The sequence below is a fragment of the Glandiceps talaboti genome, chromosome 13, assembly GCF_964340395.1.
Source record: "Glandiceps talaboti chromosome 13, keGlaTala1.1, whole genome shotgun sequence".
In the NCBI taxonomy this organism is placed as follows: Eukaryota; Metazoa; Hemichordata; class Enteropneusta; family Spengelidae; genus Glandiceps; species Glandiceps talaboti.
In genome coordinates, this window is record NC_135561.1 from 2985681 (window position 1) to 3007294 (window position 21614).

At 35.1% G+C, this 21614-nt stretch overlaps 1 protein-coding gene across 1 annotated transcript in view; it reads left to right on the plus strand.

Annotated features, from left to right (window-relative positions):
• Nucleotides 1-19787, plus strand: part of LOC144444901 (glycine receptor subunit alpha-2-like) — a 46742-nt gene extending 26955 nt beyond the window's left edge. Inside the window, exons 3-9 of the mRNA XM_078134452.1 lie at nt 3399-3466; nt 5551-5771; nt 6845-6927; nt 14349-14480; nt 16282-16514; nt 17490-17627; nt 19393-19787. Of these exons, the coding sequence (XP_077990578.1) occupies nt 3399-3466; nt 5551-5771; nt 6845-6927; nt 14349-14480; nt 16282-16514; nt 17490-17627; nt 19393-19701 (1184 nt within the window). The 3' untranslated portion in view covers nt 19702-19787. The remainder of the gene's footprint in view (nt 1-3398; nt 3467-5550; nt 5772-6844; nt 6928-14348; nt 14481-16281; nt 16515-17489; nt 17628-19392) is intronic.
• The last annotated feature ends 1827 nt before the right edge of the window (nt 19788-21614 follow it).

Genomic DNA, 21614 nt, shown 5'->3' on the forward strand with positions numbered 1-21614 from the left:
TCAGGTGTCTACGTAGCTGTGATTACATGTATATCTGCTCTGATATCTGTTAATCAATGTCTAAATATAATGTACTCTGGCAACGAATGTGTGTGCTATAAATCAATCTTACACCGTATTCTGTTAGTAGTATTTCTAGTGTGCTTATTCTCTAGACTTTTATAAGGTTTAAAAAGGTCAAATTTGAGAGATAGTGTTACATGGCCATTTAGGACTAACGATGCAACCTCAGGTGTGTGTTATTTATGACGACACTTCGTACATATAGAAAAACCGCAAGAGGCAAGACAAGATAAAATAGGAGAGATGAGAAGCGCGAAAAGGACAGAATTTTCCACCATTAAACATGGCATGCGCACAACGATACACATGACAAAACAGAATTAAACGCCAACGCAAGCTTCCTTTTTGAACGATCTATCAAAATCATTTTTAATCAGCATATATGTCGTAAAATATAATAACTGCCTTCCAGTTAAACATGTTTTTATTTCATAAAGTGAATTGTATCAAAGCTTATTAACATTGTTATTATAATCGTTTACTTAATATGAGCAATTCAAGTTGGCTCGGCCTTCGGGGAATCAACTGTTTACAATTGTACCCATTAAAACAACAATATTGTTGTCTTAATCGACGAAAACATAGGTAATATCGTGTAAATACCAATACTGTATATGTAACACGTGTTCATAAGTGTTTCCTAGGTGCAATCTATTCATTTCATATATTCCGAGTACAGAAAACCAATGGTACTTTAGTCGAGTAAATAGCACATCAATTTGTCTTTGAGGACACTCCAAGTCGGTATGGACTACTCGATGACACAAGTATGTGAAAACTATTTGAAGCTTGTTTAGTAGTGTGTTCAACTAGCAGGAGAACTAAAAGAAACTCAACTAATAGAGTCAGTTCTTAATAGTTTGCTTAGTGATAAGCTGTGACGAGTAATAGCAAAAGCCGTATGGGAGATCGATAGCTTCCTATGGAAATGTCAATTGTTAGTTTTTGTTTGACGTTTGCATCCCTTTTAAAATTGAAGTGCATGTATGGCCAGAATTAATCGACTCAAGCCTTTTTTTTTACTTTTTAAATGCGTGTAAGACTCAGTTGTTTATATTCAGGTATACTGTGTTTCCTCACTCAGAGATGTCATGTAAAATTTCGAAAAGCCGTTTGTCTGAAGCCTTCCTACTTAGGTTTTTTTATCTCGAGAAATCATTTAGTTGTGAGACTGTGCAGGATTAAGGACGCCGCTATTTCTGAATTCGCATGCTTGTGTCAAGACACAGATTATCTACTTTAAGAAGGATGTATTATGTAGTCCCCGTCAGGGTTTTCAGTTTTTATGCCTGACAGACTACTAAGTCGACGAGAACTGTAGACTCTCTCATAAAGAAATATAGCTACACCAAAAGAAAGAAAGGGGACCCATAAAGCGATTTACCGCAGGCCCTCATATTTATAATAAGCAGGTCAGGTTGGCTGAAATATGTTAATTAACTAAGTAGAATTATTGAACAATATTAGTATTAATATATTATTACTTCAAGTGCTACGTTGATGTTGTAATTCTTTCATCTTACATTTTAATCTATGGAAATGAAACAATGTTTCGTGTTACTTACTTTCAGTTTTTTGTTTAAGAGAGGAGATCTTAGCAATGATTAAGCTTATTGCTATTTCCTGAGGCTATAGCAGGAATATTAAATGTAAGATAATATGTGTCTTTTATACAAACGAATCTCTCCATGGGATATAAATTCATTGGAAAGAAGTGAAAGAAGAAATGTCATATAAACATCAACGATTGTCCTTTTCTGGAAAGAATCTTACCAGAGGAAATCATAGACTTTATAGAAATCATAGACAACACAAATATACATCCTCTCTTACTTATCTCTAAAAAATCAATTCATTGCTTAATGTTTAGTTTCATTCATTCATTTATTCATTCATTCATTCATTCATATATTCATTCATTTATCTATTCAGTGAACAACAAATGTCACATGTTTCATCGGGAATAGAAGCTGTATTTCGCTATATACGAATTCCTTTCAATACAATACAATTACTGTTATATAATTACGACTTCCTTCATCAAAGATCTGACACACAATTGGTAACACAACACATGCGTTCATACACAGTACACTGTCGCCTTCGGGTACTTATATGTAAGCAGCTGCGCGGAATTACTAAAGTTTCATTAAATAATTGCACAGTGTGAATCATAACTATTTTTCCAAATGCCCGTTGAAATAATTTATTGTTTATTGTTTTATTTCCTTTGTCAATCATCCATCCCAGTTAATAAATGGGGTTTATAAGGTTGCTAACACACTTACACTTTTGTTAAATGTAGCTGTGTTCGTCTTCTAAAATCAATAATGGCGTGAAAAGCTTGGAAAGCAAAGGCTTTCTAATTACTGGAAGACTAGTGAGGTATTGATCGGTCATACAGCATGTCTTATCAGACAAAGCCATAGTTTATGCTCATCGGAACTAAGGTGATAGATAGCATCAGTAATAAAAACAACCATATATTGTTCACAGCCAAGGGGTGGACAATCATGGGTTTACAATTACTAAACAGTGTGAAGTCTAAACTTTCTATATACGTGTATCTCATACACATGATATGTGCTCACTTTGCACATAATAGTTCTTTTTTTACTCAAAATGGCGGTGTGACATAACACAACCATGTCATATCTATGTATTATATTATATTATATTATATTATATTATATTATATGTGTATGTATGTATATATATATATATATATATATATATATATATATATATACAATATAATATATATATATATATATATATATATATATATATATATATATATAATATGATATAATATAATATAATATAATATAATATCAGAAATTAAGATATCTTAAGTCATAACTCGGAGTTTCACGCTACTGCGATCCTCAGCTGACTCGGTCAGAATAATAAGGACTGTGTGTTCAAGTAGATTTTGGCTAGAACATTATATAACAGGATGGACGGACTAATCTACTATTCATGAGGTGTTTTTCTGATGTAATTAACTGGGAAGAACTTCATGTCTACACATTGATACAAGCTCTGATTTTTATTCAGGAGTTTGACTGTCTGTTTCTGTAATCAACTATTAGTATGTCCCATAAACATTTCCTTGTATTGCCAGTCTTTGACAATGCGGCGTAATTTATGAATACCATAATTAACCTTTATTAATTTTAATAACCCCTAAGACAAATTATCAACGTTTTTTCCACATTGCATTTACCAGGCCCTGAAATAGTTTATAGAAGTCATACGATTTGTATGTGTCATCTGAAATTATGTTCGTCGAACGCATTTAGTAAATAAAATTATATCAATTTTCTTTGTAGGAGAACCAGTTGTAATCAATGTCAGTCTGGACATTATTTCATTCCATTCAGTTTCTGAAACTGACATGGTAAGTAATCATATCTATCATGCTGCTTCCAAATTTGATTGACGTGTCACTTTTTTTCTGGTTTTGTAATAGTCTATATTTTTTAAACGTGATTTCAGCACGTATCATTGAATTTATGTCAACTCGTCAAGAGTTATTGAAACAGCGTATGACCATCAAATTACGCATGCGTGTTACTACGGTAACGTTCTATATTGACTAATAACGGTTTTGACAGATGTGTTTCATGCTATAATTTTTCTATTAAAATTTAGTTGATGAAATTCAAAGGCAAGTGACATATCCTAACCTGATTACCATTGACTGGTAATAGTACCTTTTTTAATGTGTACTCATTGGAAAATTGTTTACCGCTTTTACATCGCTTCTGAAATTCGCAAGTCAGCATGTTCTAATCAAGTATAAAACGCTGCCACGCCTAATGTACCTGCCCTTGCAATTAACACGACAGTTTTATAAAATGACTTGGAATTTGTTATTTCATTATATTGCAATTGTATGAATGAACAGGGGTCATTGTAGCCTTTGCACAGAAGCGACTTGAAGAAAGCACAGAATATCAAATAACATCGAAGTGGGATGAACCATAAATATAGAGTTACCATCATCCGTTATGTTCATAGAATGACTTGGAAGTCGATGAATTATCACCACAGTCCATTCAGTGTGTGAATGTACTCGTTAAAAAGTATTCAAATTATCCCCTACTGAAAGGAATCGTGAGCAACGTTACAGCGACATAATTATGACATTTCAGGCCTCGGGTGATAGTAAGGCGGATAGATTTCAATGCATTTGTCATGCCATTTTCTTCCGATAGTTTTCACACAAGCCATCATATTTTTCAAAGCTTGAATGTTCAATTCAACTGAAAAAAATCTGCTGGAAAAATGCCATGTTTGAATTAAGTTAGATGGTTCGATCGGTTGCGCGTATTTGAGCGCACGTTGTAAACAATTCTGTAGTTTGTAAATTTCTATATCCCCAGTGTATCTCTTTAACCATGTAATCAGTTGTAATTCCGAAAACAACCTCACATATATTATCAACAATTATATTACGTTTTAGAAAAGAATGTTGATAATGTAATATAATATGGCAGTAGGCAAATGTTATAACGTTGTTGATTAAGTCTTACAAATAAGACGTCAACAGTATTTGAATTATTCATTTCCCAGTAACCTTTCAGTTTTTTGTTAAGTATGTGGATGTTGTTATGCTATGAAAGCTAATGGACAACGATTGACCTCTAAGTTGCTTTTGGTATAGAAATCCGTTAGTAACTACGAAGTAATGCAATGTCGAAAGAGAAAAAATGTTCTTGAACAGAAAGTGTAGACTTTATCATTCTACGTCACGCTATTATAGAATACACGAATATATTATTGTGTTACGAGTCACATACCTAATTATATCCATTCAGAATAGTATACACGAATGAATTAAACGTCACACTTTGGATGAAAAAACTACCAAACTTTGCAGTTTGCCCATGATCACTTTCTTCATTCAACTCGCTTCACTTGTGTAATTCTACTCAACATTTCAAACGGTGAAAGATCCATGCTTTGTCCGTAGAATGTTATTACTACCAACCAGACTATTTACAGCGTTTGAATTAGGTGACACGATGTTTTCTTCGTCCCCAACGGGGACTACTACGTTGGATCTCGTTCGCTCGTCTGTTCGTCCGTCCGTTATCACCTGTATCTCATACATGCATGGGCCAATTTCATCAAAACCTGGCACAAATGTCAGATGCTATAGTCACCTTATGCACGTCACTTTGACTTTGTTTTGCTACCTTCGCGATAATAGCCGAATGGTGGCCATATTTGTTGCAAAAGTTCATGATGATGATGATGATGATGATGATGATGATGATGATGATGATGATGATGGCAACACAACATCAACGATCACAACAATGGCGGCGATGACGATGACGATGACGACGACGACGGCGACGATGACGACGACGACGACGACGACGACGACGACGACGACGACGACGACGAAAACAACAAGGAAGAGGAGAAATTATGTTTGTGATGTTTTCATCTTTTATTGTTGTCATGTGATAGGACTGGTCAGTTATGGTATATTTACAACAAGAATGGTTTGAACCACGGCTTAGACACAACGCAAGCCGACCACTCACTTTAGCCGGCACAAATGTCTTCGATACAATTTGGGTGCCAGATACATTCTTTAAGCATGCAAAGACGACGGACTTGCATAAATCTCCTAAGATGAACAGTTTGATCAGAATCAGTCAAAATGGCAAAATATATTACAGCTTGCGGTAAGTAGCCAATCCTCGTTAAAATGTTATTAAGCTCGTCCAAAAAAACTCATGTGGTAACAGTTGTGTTTTAATCCACCATTACGAAGGTTTAGAACAAAATGATCAAGACGAAATGGGAATAATTGGAGAATAATCTGACGTTGTATAGATGTCTGATCTGAAAGGTCAAAAGACGTCTTAAGCTTATCGGGAATTTGTGACGCATATCAGCAAGAAGGGAATATTGACAAAGAAACGTGCGGCTGTACTTTACAATTTTACATTGTGCCTAGTTATATACTAGTGATCAAGATGTATATTAAATGATTCTATAGTTATACGAGTAAAGCTTATTCAATGCATAGGCCATTATGCGTGGTTTGTGGTATATAGGACAGGGTGACATGTACCTAACAGCATGAACAGTCACTCAGAAAATAAAGAGTAAGTCTTCTACTTTCAGAAGTTCATCTATGTTGAATTCGATAATATAAAACATACCGTTTTGATTTCAAGCAGTATTTCATAATTTAAGATTTAAACTTACGCTTAACTTACAACTTTAACAGCATATCTGCATAAGAAGAACTTATTAAACGTGATAATTATTATATTGGTCTCTTTGATTTAGCTATTGAATTGTTATTTGTAAAAAGATGAGATGTCCAAGTGTACCATTGGGATCTAGAGATAACGTTTATATGAAGAAGTTTTCACTTGACAATTAGCTTTATTGTACATGAGGTGTGTCTAAGTATTATTCGAAGCACTGGTACAGTTTGATTTGGTAATGCCGTATAAGTCTGGTGTTCAAAGTAACAACCTCACATGAATGTATCACCGAATAGGTTTAGAAAAAAATACATTCGTAAAGTTGCTACTGTATTAATGTATAATTCCAGTGAGTTCCATGCCATTACTAATAATGGAACATGAACGCCAGAACTTGCGATCGAATCCCCAGCTGTATGTAATCACTCAAGGGGTGATGTGTGTTTCCGTTTATTCAGACAGTGGTTACTCAGTGGCAAAGACCATACCCAACTTTAAAATGTAACTTAACGTATGTTTCCGTTTTTTTCGATCTGCAGAATGAGTATTACATCATCTTGTCATATGGACCTTCATACATTCCCCTTCGATAGCCAATTATGCAAGGAACAAGTTTCCTCGTGTAAGTAAACATCTCATATTCTTGGATTTGCATGACGTAATGTTTCTGACCTATTATATAATGTGAATTACATGTGCAGTTGTGGTAACAAAAATCGTGAACATGTTGAGGAGTGAAACATTCGAAAATATTCACAACAGGCGAATGTATATGAGCGAAAAGAGATACTGAAACAATAGACAGGGAAGTAATCTGCAAAGAATAGCCACTGGGGAATGGATGGATGGGTGAATGAACGAAAGATTACATGAATGACGTCATCAGGTAACTGGGAGGAAAGATGTAGACGTATGGGGATGGAAGCGAGAAATGTTGAAAAAGAGAGAAAAACGGGAAAGGTAGGAGTAACAGGGCGAACGAAAACACGAATGAATGAAGGGATAGGGAATAGGTGGATGTTAGGAGGAGAAGGCGGAGGATGAGTGTAGAAATAGAAGAAGGGAGGATGAGAAGCGTTGATTATGGTGGAGCATCGGATTAAGAAACCTGGAGAGTGCATCATGTAATGAATAATCTCTGATCGAAACAGCTGAATTGCTATCATTCTATTTCGGCAAGTGTCTTTGATATTTTGTCCAGATACTCTAGGAGAGGAATTGATTCTCTCTGTATCCTCTACTAGGTCAGTTTTGATGACTTTTTAATACGACGGTCGACCACGCTCTCTTTAGATGGGGTTTAATTTCGTTTCCAAACAAATGGAATGTAGTTATTACAGTAGACGTATCGGAAAGGGTACGCCATTTACAGTGCGGTATTTATTTACTCCAGTCCCAAACCACTTTGACGCATAGTTTCAAAAATACTACTCTCATACCGCTGGTGCTGAAACGCATTAGTGAAATTGATTACAGCTGAGACATTGAAGGAAGTAGGGTTTCTCGGTGCCGTGTTCCTTTCTTATATGTAGTATTAGACGAAATCTGATCAATGATGCACTTGCTAACCTTGAGGTTGAAGGGTGGAATTTGACAATTTAATGTAACACTACCTCTGGTACATACAACTCCTAGGGTTGATGTGACATGTGCAAAAAAAATAAAACTAAAACCATGCGTTAGTACAACAGGATAGCATAGCATTTTAACCCCGACTATAAATTATACATTTAATTTTCCTATCATAAAAGTGACAAAACTATACAAAAATAGACCGTATAGTATTGATACTGGTACAGTACTTCTATCTATATCGACTATATCAAACGCCCTAAACAAAGGTTTGACCGGCCGTGTGTGGGTAATGAAAGATTTGATCTGTAAGGCAATGTCACGCTTAAAGGTCCCAAGGTTATCAGTTACATACAGGCTTGAATCAGACTTTCATGAAAAATGTGGAATGGTAGCGTGCCGCCGTATTGGCTGACAAAGCCTTAACGACCAATGAATACCTATCTGCAAACCATTATAGTTCCATTCTTTACTCATTAAACCAAATAAAAAAGAAGGACCTAGTAAACATTGTACACATTCTTTGAATACTCCTCAAGAATGGGAAATCTTAATCATATTGATCAAAGTAAACCGCACATAAATGTTTTAATCCGGAACTAAACACGCGAGTAGAAAGAATATGTCGGACGTCATTAAATAGGCCTAACGCAGTCATTAAGTCTAACATCCTTTGCCACTTCTGCGACTAATTCTGTACAAATCTGTGAAAGCCTTATTTTATACCTCAAGTTATACGATTTTCTTAGTGTACTAATGAGGAAGCTTGGAAACAGTGCCATAAATCTTTGGTGTTAAGGCTCACATCTACTTCTCTCTCTCTCTGTTTTTTTCTTTCACACAAGGAAATGAAATGTCGTAAAGAAATCGTAAAGTTGTTAATATGAACTTTGTCAATGTTTGGATGACAAACGGGAATTCATCAAACATAGGAGTGATATGTATTTTATCAAAAATAAAACATCGCAAACGAACGTTTCTAATAATATACTTGCGTAAGTACGAATACTTACTAAAATGCACGTACAATGTACTTTACGTTTATATCTTTGCCATGCGTAGACTCGAAGTGGGTACTTTTAACGGTCTACACCATCCTGTAGGCACGGAGCTCTCGCCAAATAATCACAAGTGATATGACCTCAATAACTTCAAATAGTTTACATATACAGGTATCCAAGACAACGTATTTTACTAGAAATATCATCAAAATTGTCTTTTAATGACAGTTTATTAGAAGAAAACAAACAACAGCTTGGACACTTTTTTTGCTGTTCTCATGAATTTGAATCAATATTTTACAAATAACGTATCGTTTCATAAGGGGTAGACGTCGAATGTTGGATATTACTTATGTCTCACTACGGAATATCATATTATTACTGCTAAAATAAATCAAATCAGCTGTCGCCAGGAATTCAAATATGATTCTATATTAAATTATGACGTAATATTACATATATCTAATGTACTTATTTAGAAGCAAATCGAACCGACAAAAGAGTGATAATTAATAATGATGCTGTAGTCTGCATAAAGGTTTGGTTATACAATGTATGTATGACGTTTGTGATGTTTTATGTGATATTTTGGTACCAGAATTTTATACCAAAACATTGTTCAATCATAATGACATGCGTTTTCCTCCATATCTAAATGCCTGATGAGTTATAACTAAAAAATGGTTCAATGTGTACTAGATGTCAAAATGATAGTGATAGTTCTAAATAAAACTGACATAACCCCTGAAACGCATAAAGGTGCCTACTGTATGCCTGTAAATGACATGTTATCTGCATACTTTAGATAAACCACCGCAGCCATTGTACAAATGCGATTGTTAAACCTAAACAGCGGTTATGACGTAGTATTGGGTCATAAGGATGTACTGTCTGGATATACAATATCTAGATTGCGCTTAATTTTATATCAAATAAAATCACTTTTAAAGCATTTTAATTCTTGTCTCGGGTCATGACCTTCACTTAATGTTTTCGGATTAAGCTGGTTATGTTTATAGAATCTTACAAATGTAAGCATCTGGGATCAGCCAGTCGGCAACATCGTTAGATATATTCTAGGCGTCGCATACGTCGAGAGTATATCAGTTGCCTTTTTAGTATATAGGGAATTTGTTTGTAGATATATAGTGAATTTATAAATATAATTATGCTAGTCATTTCGAGCTTACCATCTGTGCCAACCCAAATAACATTTTGAATATAGTAGCGGTGTTATTGAAAGTCCAACAACCAACAACAATAATCCAGTATCAATCACACGCGTAATGCACATATGATATACACCAACATTGTACTTAGAATTTAAGTGGAGAAATAATCCATAAGAAGTCGCCATATGTTTTAATTTAATTCTCCATATTTGCTAATATGTATATAATTTCCCAAAGAAGACAGTGTGGTCACGACTGCAGTGTTAAATTTCCATCATAATTACATGTGCAATATTAGGAATGATATGAATTGATTGATAAAAAATCACTGTTACTTCCGTACTAATAATATTCAGGATAACCCGGGGACAAGTGATATTCCGTGCACGCCATCCTCCGGTACTGACAATGGATTCACACGCAATGAAGTGAACAATTTAATACAGTCACTAAAAGGGTCATTTCTTGCTCCCATTTCATTACTTATGATTACAATATCTCACCATGCGCAATATTTATCGAAAGCACAACTTGTTTTGTAAATAGTATGAGACATTGTGTATACACGAAAACACAAAAGATTTGCCCTTTTCTCAAACTATTGTCTTTATACGCAAATGGATTCTAAGTAATCCGTTGTCATGGTGATGTGATTAAGAAGATTATGGATAGTAGCTTTACTGTTACATTGTTAAAACCAAGTTTGTAAAATCATAAATATTGGCAATTTGAATTTATATTTAGTGATTGACATGTATGAGGTTAATCTACTCTGTCTGAATACGCATACCAATCACATTTTATTGATCACGTAAGATTATGAAGAAATCAGATTTTTTGGAAATCTATAACTAATATTGCTTAATGCGTTTGTTATGCTCCAAGTGACACCGAGTGACATTTTGCTACTTGTAAAAATATGCTGCTATCTCTAGATGAGCAAGTTTCACGACGTAATCGTATTACCTATTAGCCATCGATGTTCAATAAAAAAAGTGAGTAGTGAGTTTTCGCATTTTTGCAAAACATGATAAACGAGCAGATGTTCCTTAATGTACACATAAAGTAAAGAGTCGCCTACATATTCACGCAATGCAGTAACTCAGTGGCACGCGTAAGGGTCAGCCTTAGTTGAACAACATATTAACGTGGATGGGTACAAATATATAGTAATGCCCTAAGCTTGCCTTTGAAAAATGGTAAATATTAACGGACTTAATTAGATTGGTCATGAAGGCTTGAAGCTATGTTCTTAAAAAATAAACAAATTGTGTAATGGTTATATATACGCAGTTAAGTCAGTCACACAAGCAGAGACACATATGCACCCCATATACAGTCGTGCATACAAAACAGACATGTATGTATGTATGTATGTATGTATGTATGTATGTATGTATGTATGTATGTATGTGTGTGTATGTACGTATGTATGTATGTATGTATGTATGTATGTATGTATGTATGTATGCATGTATGTGTGTGTATGTATGTATGTATGTATGTATGTATGTATGTTTGTATGTATGTATGTATGTATGTATGTATGTATGTATGTATGTATGTATGTATGTATGTATGTATGTATGTCATGTAAATTCATGTTTGCATAACTGTACATCATCGTCGCATTGCTTTATGAAATGGTGATCGACTGCATTTCTGCAGTGCCATAAATCACATATATTGTTGGTCATGTTTACAAGATGATGACGTCAGCGATACACCCACGGCACAGTCAGTGATTTAATTTCCAGAAATCATCACCAATGGAGTTTTCTTGAATGAATTCATAATTGAGTATATATGCATACTGTTATGATATTTTCATAACATATCAACGTTGTTCCTTAACTCTCCACATACTAGTATAAAAGGCCACAATTGCCGTATAATTTGTTTTAAGTTCACTACCTCTCTATAGTATCCAATGTGGTCACCTATTAAAGCTCACTTTCCTCTCTCCGTCACTTCCCATTACACTCAATCTTGTAAAAATAGACAATTTTTCGGTGTACTTTTATATCTTATATTAATTTTAATATTAATATTAATACGGTTGTACACACAAACGACACACATATATCTACCCACCCATACATTTGCGCTGAGCTGAAGTCACTGTCACAGTGATAAAATAATGTTTAACTTTTTCCCTAAAAGAGTATAATCTAAGATAAGTGCGTTTCTGTTTTACACCTGCTAACAATCGAACATTGCATGAGCAACAGCATCGTTAACTGACAACCTACACCATACTGCCTTTGCGGGCAAATACGTTGCAAGTCAGAGTCAGTGAGCCTTTCCAGAATGCCGTACCGTTAAATGGGTGTTATGGGATGCCTACGTCAGTCAAACTAACGAAACGCTATTCATCAAACTGATATAAAGCTTGGCAACCTCCGAGATATATCACGATATTTTTCAAACCAAGTGTTTATGACGGTATGAATTCCAAGCGCTCAGTGGGCTTGGTACAACAGATTTGATTTGATCATGTGTCTAGTAGATAATTTACAGCTTTGTTTAGTAGTCTGACCATGGGATCAGTTCCTATCACCAATAGCTTTGATGATAATCGTGGCTAATTTATTACTTCCAGGTGGGAGATTAAATGTCTTACTTTGCTAATCCTTTTATAAATTTTCACGATGCGAGTTTGTCCGTAAAAAAGTGTGGAGGTAAATATTAGACGAACGTTGATGAGATTGTCTTTAGGTCCTTCCTCCTTATATCACTGTCTTGTGAGAAAGACTGGCAGAGTTTAGTTATGATAAGTAGTGAGGCATGCTTCAATCACGTGATGTTCAAATGGTTTGATAAACAGACGTCGTTAATGTGAAAACATTCCTGTCATTGATTCATCATTTTCAAAGTTTGAAGGCTAAAATGATGGTAATTTTAATAGTCTTTAAAAAAAGAAATATATGAAGATGCTATGGACAATTTTAGATGCATCAAGAAAAGATGCCGACACAGTAGTCGCGAAAGTCTTTTCTAAATAAGTCGTAAAAACGAATGCAAAATGGAGACAAATATGGTTATCATTTCCATGAATGTATTGGAGAGTTTGTGCAGAGTAAAATAACCTAGGGGGAGGCGCCCTCACTCATCATGAAATGCATAACAGGTTAAGTACTCCGATATAATCAATCATGCAAATGTTTCGGTCAACACCCTGTCTTGCTGATAGTTGATGGTATATATCACAGTCCTCTCTAATCAACCAAGCGTGTCTTACTACTGTTTGGTCTCCATTTCATTAATATAGCTGTCTATTTGCATACATGCTCGTGCATGAGTTTGAAACAAAACAGAGTTTTATTGATCGTCAGACATTTATGGTACTTCGAGCAAGACAGGTTTATGTTGACATATCGGACAGTAAATGTTATGGCGTCACGATCTACAGACCAACTTACCAACGTTTTCATAGTGTTACAGATATGTGTAACGAAAACAAAAACTGTTTTAGGGCTTCATATCAATACGTTCACATTTTAATCATTTTTTAAACCAGACGAACTGAAAAGAAAGGTATTTGTCTACGTGTAACAAATGGGAAATATATTGAGATTGATTGAGTGGGTGGGTGGGTGGGTGGGTGGGTGGTATGGGGAATGGATGGATGGATGGATGGATGGATGGATGGGTGGATGGATGGTGGGAGGGTGGGTTGGATGGGTGGATGGATGGATGGGTGGATGGATGGATGGATGGATGGATGGATCAGTGGCTGTATTAATTAATGAATTTATCATAGCTTGTCTTGAATGGATGGACGCGGAGGGAGGGAGGAAAGTGGGGAGAGCGTGAAGTCTAGGGTGGGGATAATGAATAGATAGGTGGCGGCAGGTGAATGAATGGGTTATTGGCTTGTCTGTCTGACGATAAGTACGATTATTTGATCTATCACCTGTGTTTCGGTTTGCATAAATCTCCATAACCAGTGATCAAAAAACAACGAAAATGGTTCCATTAAATAGATGTCAGTACTAGTGATAGTATCCATGAAGTGTAATCGAGCGAGAGATGAAACTGGTACTGACAACGGGGGAAAATGAGAGGAGAGAAGTCTCAGTGTAATCTATCTGTCGCCTTAGTTTCATATATGCATTCATGTATACATTAGGTGTTCTGACCTCCTGTGGCAAAGATAAGATTCGTTATGAAAAGTGTCTTGCACACAAAGTACAAATAAACATGCGAAATATAAGCTCCAATCTGCATCCACAGGCAACTACAGCTCCTGTACGTGTCAAACTAAACTATTAACTTTTGCAATTGTCTATTTTCAGATGCATATACGGTAGACGACATTATAGTGAAATGGAGCAGTGCAGGGGTCGAAGTGAAGAAAGATGTAATGCTTCCTCAGTACAGTCTGTCTAGCTGGAAAATAACAGACGGATTCGAAAAATTAGTATCAGGTCAGAACTTACAATAGTACAGCGTTGATTTAGTTTTTTGACAGAACAATTGAACAGAAAATTGTACAATGATAGATCGCGTACCAGAATGAATTAAAATGAATGGTTAAGCATTTTAAATGTATTAGACCCATGTGAATATTTCAAACACATAGGATACATTTTAAAGACTGCTCAATGACTCTCGAGGGTTTCTTTAAAGGTAATCTACAGGAACATCTCCCATGAAAATTAAAAGACCGAATTTTGTGCATTATAATCATTATAATTCGGTTACGTCATTTTCAAAGCTGTGAACTGAGGGTCGAGGAAATGTGGGTTTATTCACAGAAAAGACGGGGGTCTTTCAAACAGTTTTGCAAAAAAACATTTATTAATCAAAATAAATTGAACTTCTAACGTAATTTGCAATATAATCCGTAATCTTTTCAAAGAAGCAACACGGCAATCCAATGAAGACACGTACACGACAGTAAGAAGAGACATTTACATTTTAAGTGTTGGTTAGGGTGTCTGCTTATCATTTTATCTGTATGTGGTTAGGGTGTCTGCTTATCATGCAATCTATACGTAATCTAGACTTTGCCTTGAATCTCTTATATTGAAATACAACATGTGCAATCTTTAAGAAGGGTTTTCTTTCATTTGATTTCATGCCAGCCTTATATAGCACCTAAATGTTATAATGCAAAACAAACCATTCAAATAAATATCAACTATTTTGCTTTTAGTTAGAAGTTATGGTGTTCGATTGACCCTTATCGTTTTAGCGTTTGCCTTTCATAGAAAGCTCCTGAATCTCATAAGGATTCCTATCAATGTACAACACGTATCGGCAATAACACCGGTCAACAGCAATAAACCTTTTTTGAACTGACAGTTGCAAGTGATCTTTATTAGGTTTTGCCTTACAACTCATGCAATTTGAGACTGGCCTTAACAATGACAAAGTCGAAGTATTGACAACTTGATATACTATCTTGTCACAAAAAAACAGACGTTACTTTTCCAACCAACCAACCAACCAACCAACCAACCAACCGATACAAATGACATGTAAACCACGATTCAAATTTAACATCCCTGTAGGAAATGCCAAATCAATGCGGTCATTCAGTCAGTAAATAGTGCAGTTCGCACTGTAACTGCTTACCATGGAAAGTCACACGAGACGTATAAGTATGCATTCAAAGCTACAGAACTTTAGTACAGCGGCAAACTCGCCACAACTCTTGGCCGTGTTTAAGAAGATGTAGGCCCATGTGCTTTCTTATACATTACTTAAGCTGCGACAACAGCTTTGTGTAGAATAATTGCAACTCCACTATGACATGTAATCATTACACTTACCAAGATCACCTATTGTATTGCAGAATACCACAACAACAAATTTCTTTTTTGAGAATAAATTGACAGACGGCCTGTATTTTCGTCCTTTTCAGTTACATCACTACCTCCTATTTAAATTGGTGAATCAAACAGGAATACCATGAATAACCCATTCATATATTTCTAAAAAGTCAAAAGCCTCGAGAAATTGAGGATTTGCACAAATTACAGTAATACTGAGTTACGCTGATCCGGAAAAGTGACTTAACCTCCTCTCTGGAGAAAACGTAAGGCGCCCTCTTGAGACGAGACACTATTTTGTATCGACTTAGCATTATAAAATTTGACATGTAGTCAGGCTTCTATCAGTGACAATGGTACAGGAAACTTTGTAAATTTCACAAATGAAATATTTAGCTTTTTGTATTTTTTGTTCATTTTCCCCTATGTTCTTGATTTTTCACTCGTTCAGGTAACTACAGTGTAATCACGGTATCGTTCATGCTCAAAAGACAACTGGGATTCTACCTGTTGCAAATTTATATCCCTAGCTCAGCTCTCGTTATAATAGCGTGGCTTACACTTTGGATCGATGCATCTACGTCCTCACCAGCCAGGGCATCACTTGGTATTACAACAATCTTAGCACTGGTTACACAGTCTAGTTGGCTTCGAAGTGAAATACCTAAAGTTGCCTATGTCACCGTAAGTTGTCCTCATTATATAACGTCAAATCTGCTATACATGCACTTGAATGTAAACTGACTTTCTTATTCGCCAATAATTAATGACAATAATATTAGTGACTAATAATCAATACGGAAAATATGAGACTACTTAAGAATTTTGTCAGTGCTAATTTTTCGACATTTAGTGACAATATCCTCATATTTTTCTCAAACAGTGTATCAGAGTTCTCAAGCACGTACTTGTACGTTTACCGCCAGATCTGACAGTGCTTAGTAGGAACTGTGTTGCAGTTCATACTTGTAGAACTAAAATAAAATCACGACCAATTGACAAATACACGCTGTGTCCCGTCATCAAAATGGATGGTGCATTGAAACACTCCAAGCTGAATTTTTCGTGCATTTAATTTAAGACAGTCACTTAGATGTGTCTGTCAGATTCTGTCTTTAGATTAAATCAAATGTGCGTTTTTTGTATTTTTTCGAGCACATAATGTAGTATAAAATAATAGTATGGTGTATCACATATATATATATACACATAACTTTCCACTGCGGTTTTATTAATAATACCATGCCAGGAACCATACCCAAATATTTCTCGGAGACTGAGCTCCTCTGATCTTCATCGGTGAATCTCTAGAATAAACAAGTTCTGTCACACTTTGTCTTCAGCATATAAAGTGTGACAGAACTGGAGACCCACTGATGAGGAGGAACTCAGTCTTTTCGAAATATTTGGATGGGAATTGTATAGTTTACGATCGCTCTTGGTTAAAAATAATCAATACGAAGAATATGGAATAGAAACGATAACGTTATTAATGATATTCACTTAGTAGTGATATGCCAGCAAGCAACTGCATCAATGTGAAGCAGTATAACGTTATTAATGTTATTCACTTAGTAGTGATATGCCAGCAATGTGAAGCAGTATAACGTTAGCTTGGAAAGGAATTCACTCTATTTTCATGTCACTTTATTTTCACAGGCTCTCGACGTTTGGCTTGTCACGTGCCAACTAGTGGTTTTCCTGATTCTACTTCAATTTACATTCATCTATTTTCTGAATAAACTTAGCGGTAGAAGGGCTCCTGGTGGTCAATCCTCGAAGAAACAAAGATACGAGGTGAGTTGCCCGATTCTGACCTCATTCCAATTATTAATCCTGGCAACTGCATCAAGTGTACTCACTTTTTTTCTCTCATTTGTTTTTATCTGAAATTAAAACAGTTTTCCCGTAAGGACCGTCTGATTAATCGCTATATCAAGTTCGAAGGGCATTTCGATACACACATGTATATACTTCTAAATTACTCTCAACTACACAATATAGCGAGAGATCAACAACCTACAAATGACCCTTGGCAACGTTTTCTATAGATAAGGTTTCATTTCTAGGGTTACAGAAACGGATTATTAGGTATAGTTCATTGTATTATTAAACCCAAATTTCTTCCTAGAAAAGTAAACGCTACATTATGGCTGCCCTAGGTCCAAATCAATCGCAGTTGTTGTTGACAGGTAGTCGAGCCATCATTGATCTTAATTGACACGAGGATTGCTTTCCTTTCAAACGTGTCAGTAAATGGGTATTTTTACAGTAAGAATAATCGTCATGTGCATAAAAATAACACACAAGTGGGACTTGATGATCACCGCAGTGTCATTCCTTAACAAGGAGGACGATGTTTCACCAGGGAAATGACGCCAATCCTGTTAAACAACACATACTTCTCTACTGTTTATACCACTCAATCAAATGAAAGTAATGTCTGCAAAATGTAAAACTTGAATTTCTGTTGGCTTGTGTACGTTTTTTATAACGATTTACGCCACTGCATATTTAAGAACCAATTGAGGTACCATATTTCAAGCGCAACTTTTAATGAAATACTAGTTTATTGTAACTGAGACTAAAACGTTCTTGACAACACATGAATAACCGAGTACCTTCCATCGCCATGGTGGCTGTCTGTACGTGTTTGTGATTAGCTTTGTCTCTCAATGTATGTATGCACATGTATGTATGTATGTATGTATGTATGTATGTATGTATGTATGTATGTATGTTTGTATGTATGTATGTATGTATGTATGTATGTATGTATGTATGCATGTATGTATGTATGTATGTACTAGGTAGGTCGGTAGGCAAGTACTGATTGATGGATGAATGCGTGGATGCGTGCATACATGCATTTATGTTTGTATGTCTGTATTTCCGTCTGTCTATATCATGTGTGTATAAAAGTGTATGGAAACTGATACCGTCTAACAATCATTATAGTCGTACACAAATATATCGGGAGATTGACCTACTTCATACAGTCTTGTATTTATTTCAAAATGTATCAGATATTTTGCGACATGATACTGAAGGTGCTTTGATTTTCAATAAAACAAAAACAAAACTAGTCATAATAAAAATGTCATAACATTTGTATAAAGTCTGTTTCATAAATTAAAAAGGTTCTATGGATTAGAATTGGGTATTTATTTTGGATATTTAATTGATGCTTGAAAAAACAATGCGAAATAACATATACCAAGTCCTTGTTTGTAATTTAGATAAATCGCGAAACATTTTTAAAATGTGTAAAATGTTTGTTATTTTACGTACAATAACAAAGTTTTTACACTTTTTGCATCTTATTACAATAAATTGTAATAAGATGCAAAATCATATGACCACTTTAAGACGATTAATAAATGTAATGTCTACAGAATTTAAAATTAGATATTCTATGTCATGTGCCTCAATTCAAAAACTTTATTAATGTTCAATATTTCGGTCATGCCCGAAACGAAAATTTTCGCCAGTAAAGCCTCAAAGATGTTTGAATAATTGTATACCCTGTGACTTAATATGACCCGTCTTGGTCGTTATACAGGTACTGGACAAGTTTGGAGCAGCGGAATCTAATATTGATGTGCATCCTCCAGACCCTTTTGAAGAGGCACGTGGTGTGATGCGTCGGAATGGCAACCCACTTCAGCAACCAAAGACTGAAGAAACCTCATTTAGACGAAACACAACAAAGAAGACTATCCTTTATTCTAAAATAGCACACCAGACAGACAAACACTGTCGTGTTATCTTCATGGCTCTGTTTTTAATATTTAACATAGTTTATTGGACAACTTACACAATCGGCTGGACAAATGCAACAGAGGACAATAATTTCGATAACCAAGATTAGTCTTGCCGTTGTCCCATTTCATTTGAGCCGTCGAACATGACACAGTAATTTGCATATGGCAAGGGAACCCATTTATGATGACTCAGTTGTCCCATTGTTCTTCATATTAACATCTAAAAGTTAAATGAAACATTAGAAGAGGAATATTGGGTAATTGATTTTATTTCTTCTCAATATTCTTCACATTTATGTTTTGTAACAATTTGGGCGATATCAGGTTTTTTCTTACTTCACACATTTTGTTAGATCATATAACTGCTTTTTGGAGAATATGTGTGTCATTAGAAGTATGAAGAACATGCAGCACTGCATTAAATATATATATTTATTTCGATATCAAAACTTTCCTATAATCGGATAGATATGAAAATGTAGAATATCAAATACCATAACCGTTTTACTTCTTATTATCATCACTCTGATAGATTTATATAGTCCATAAATTTAAAAGCACGGGCCGATACCTTCCCGCATGTTGGAACGAACTAGAGTCAGATAAATCCACTGTCGGATATAGCAATTAAATGGTCACTTAACGTCATTAATCTGTTGTTGGTTGTCAGAAGCTGACGTGAAGGTCGCGTTTTGACATATTTAAATTAATCTATACACAAAACTAGCTGCATGTCAAGATCCAATCAACTGATCGCATCTCCGTAATGCTGATGGTTTTATGGGGTTAGCTGATAACCACCTGTGCTTTATCACTCTCAATTAGCGTTAAGAAGTGAAAGCAAGATTTCCCTGTTTTGGAAGTTTGTGATTTTTAGTATGGATTATTTCACCATAGTATATATTTTAAAAATACTGATTGATTTTCTACCTTTGTTTTGATATCTCACTAAATAGCCTTGTTTGCAACCAAACTGAAATTTTAAATGAAAAGATGGTAAATATTGTATATTATTGTTAAAAGCACAAGAACTTTTGATGAGATAGCGAAGCCACGACGACCGAAGGAGATTGATTAATTGACTGACTTATCACAAGACATTTTCACTAATTTCTTGATTAAGAATATTTTCTGAGATGTCGAGCACACACACAACTTACTCTATATATCCCATTTTAAAAATATCATTATAAGAAAGCAATGCCCTTGAGGTTTATATAATCAGTGACTAATGCACCTTTTCATCTGGTGGGGGAAAGCACTTTCTTTTTTTACGAGATGCATGACATTATCTTTCAATGTAAGTTCATTTACCTATTTTAAAATCAACCTAAAATTCTGTAGTTTGGTATACTTAAAGTACATGATGCATACACAGACGTGTACATACATACATACATACATACATACATACATACATACATACATACATACATACATACATACATACATACGTGCATACTCGCATATATGCATATATACATACATATATACGTACATACGTACATACGTACTACATACGTGCATGCATGCATGCATGCATACGTACATCTGTATAAAAACATTCTTATTCGGTATAATTATTAGTATCTATACCGTTTTACTTTGGAAGGGAAAACAAAATTACTATTTGGAAAGTTTTTAATGTTTTCAATACCAATACTATACGACCATGATTCTACAGTCATCTTGATAAGTCAAGTTCGATAATAGGTATATTTATTCGGTGTTCAAATGTTTCACAACTGTCTTAATGTTATCCCTTGCCAATTCGTGATTCACATTAAGACGATAGTAGTATATATAAGGATTCATCAGAACTGGTAACATGATACCTTTTCACTAATACAAAACCATCTGGAAGGCTGCTGTTCCTGAAATGTAGGATCTACGTACCAAATTCTCATGTTTCAGGATTAAATGGCTTACGTATTATGTAGTTCGTTCAATACCATGTTAAAGGGGCACGAGCTAAGTGTAAGAGTTATTCTACTTGGTTGAAAATACAAAAACCTCTATA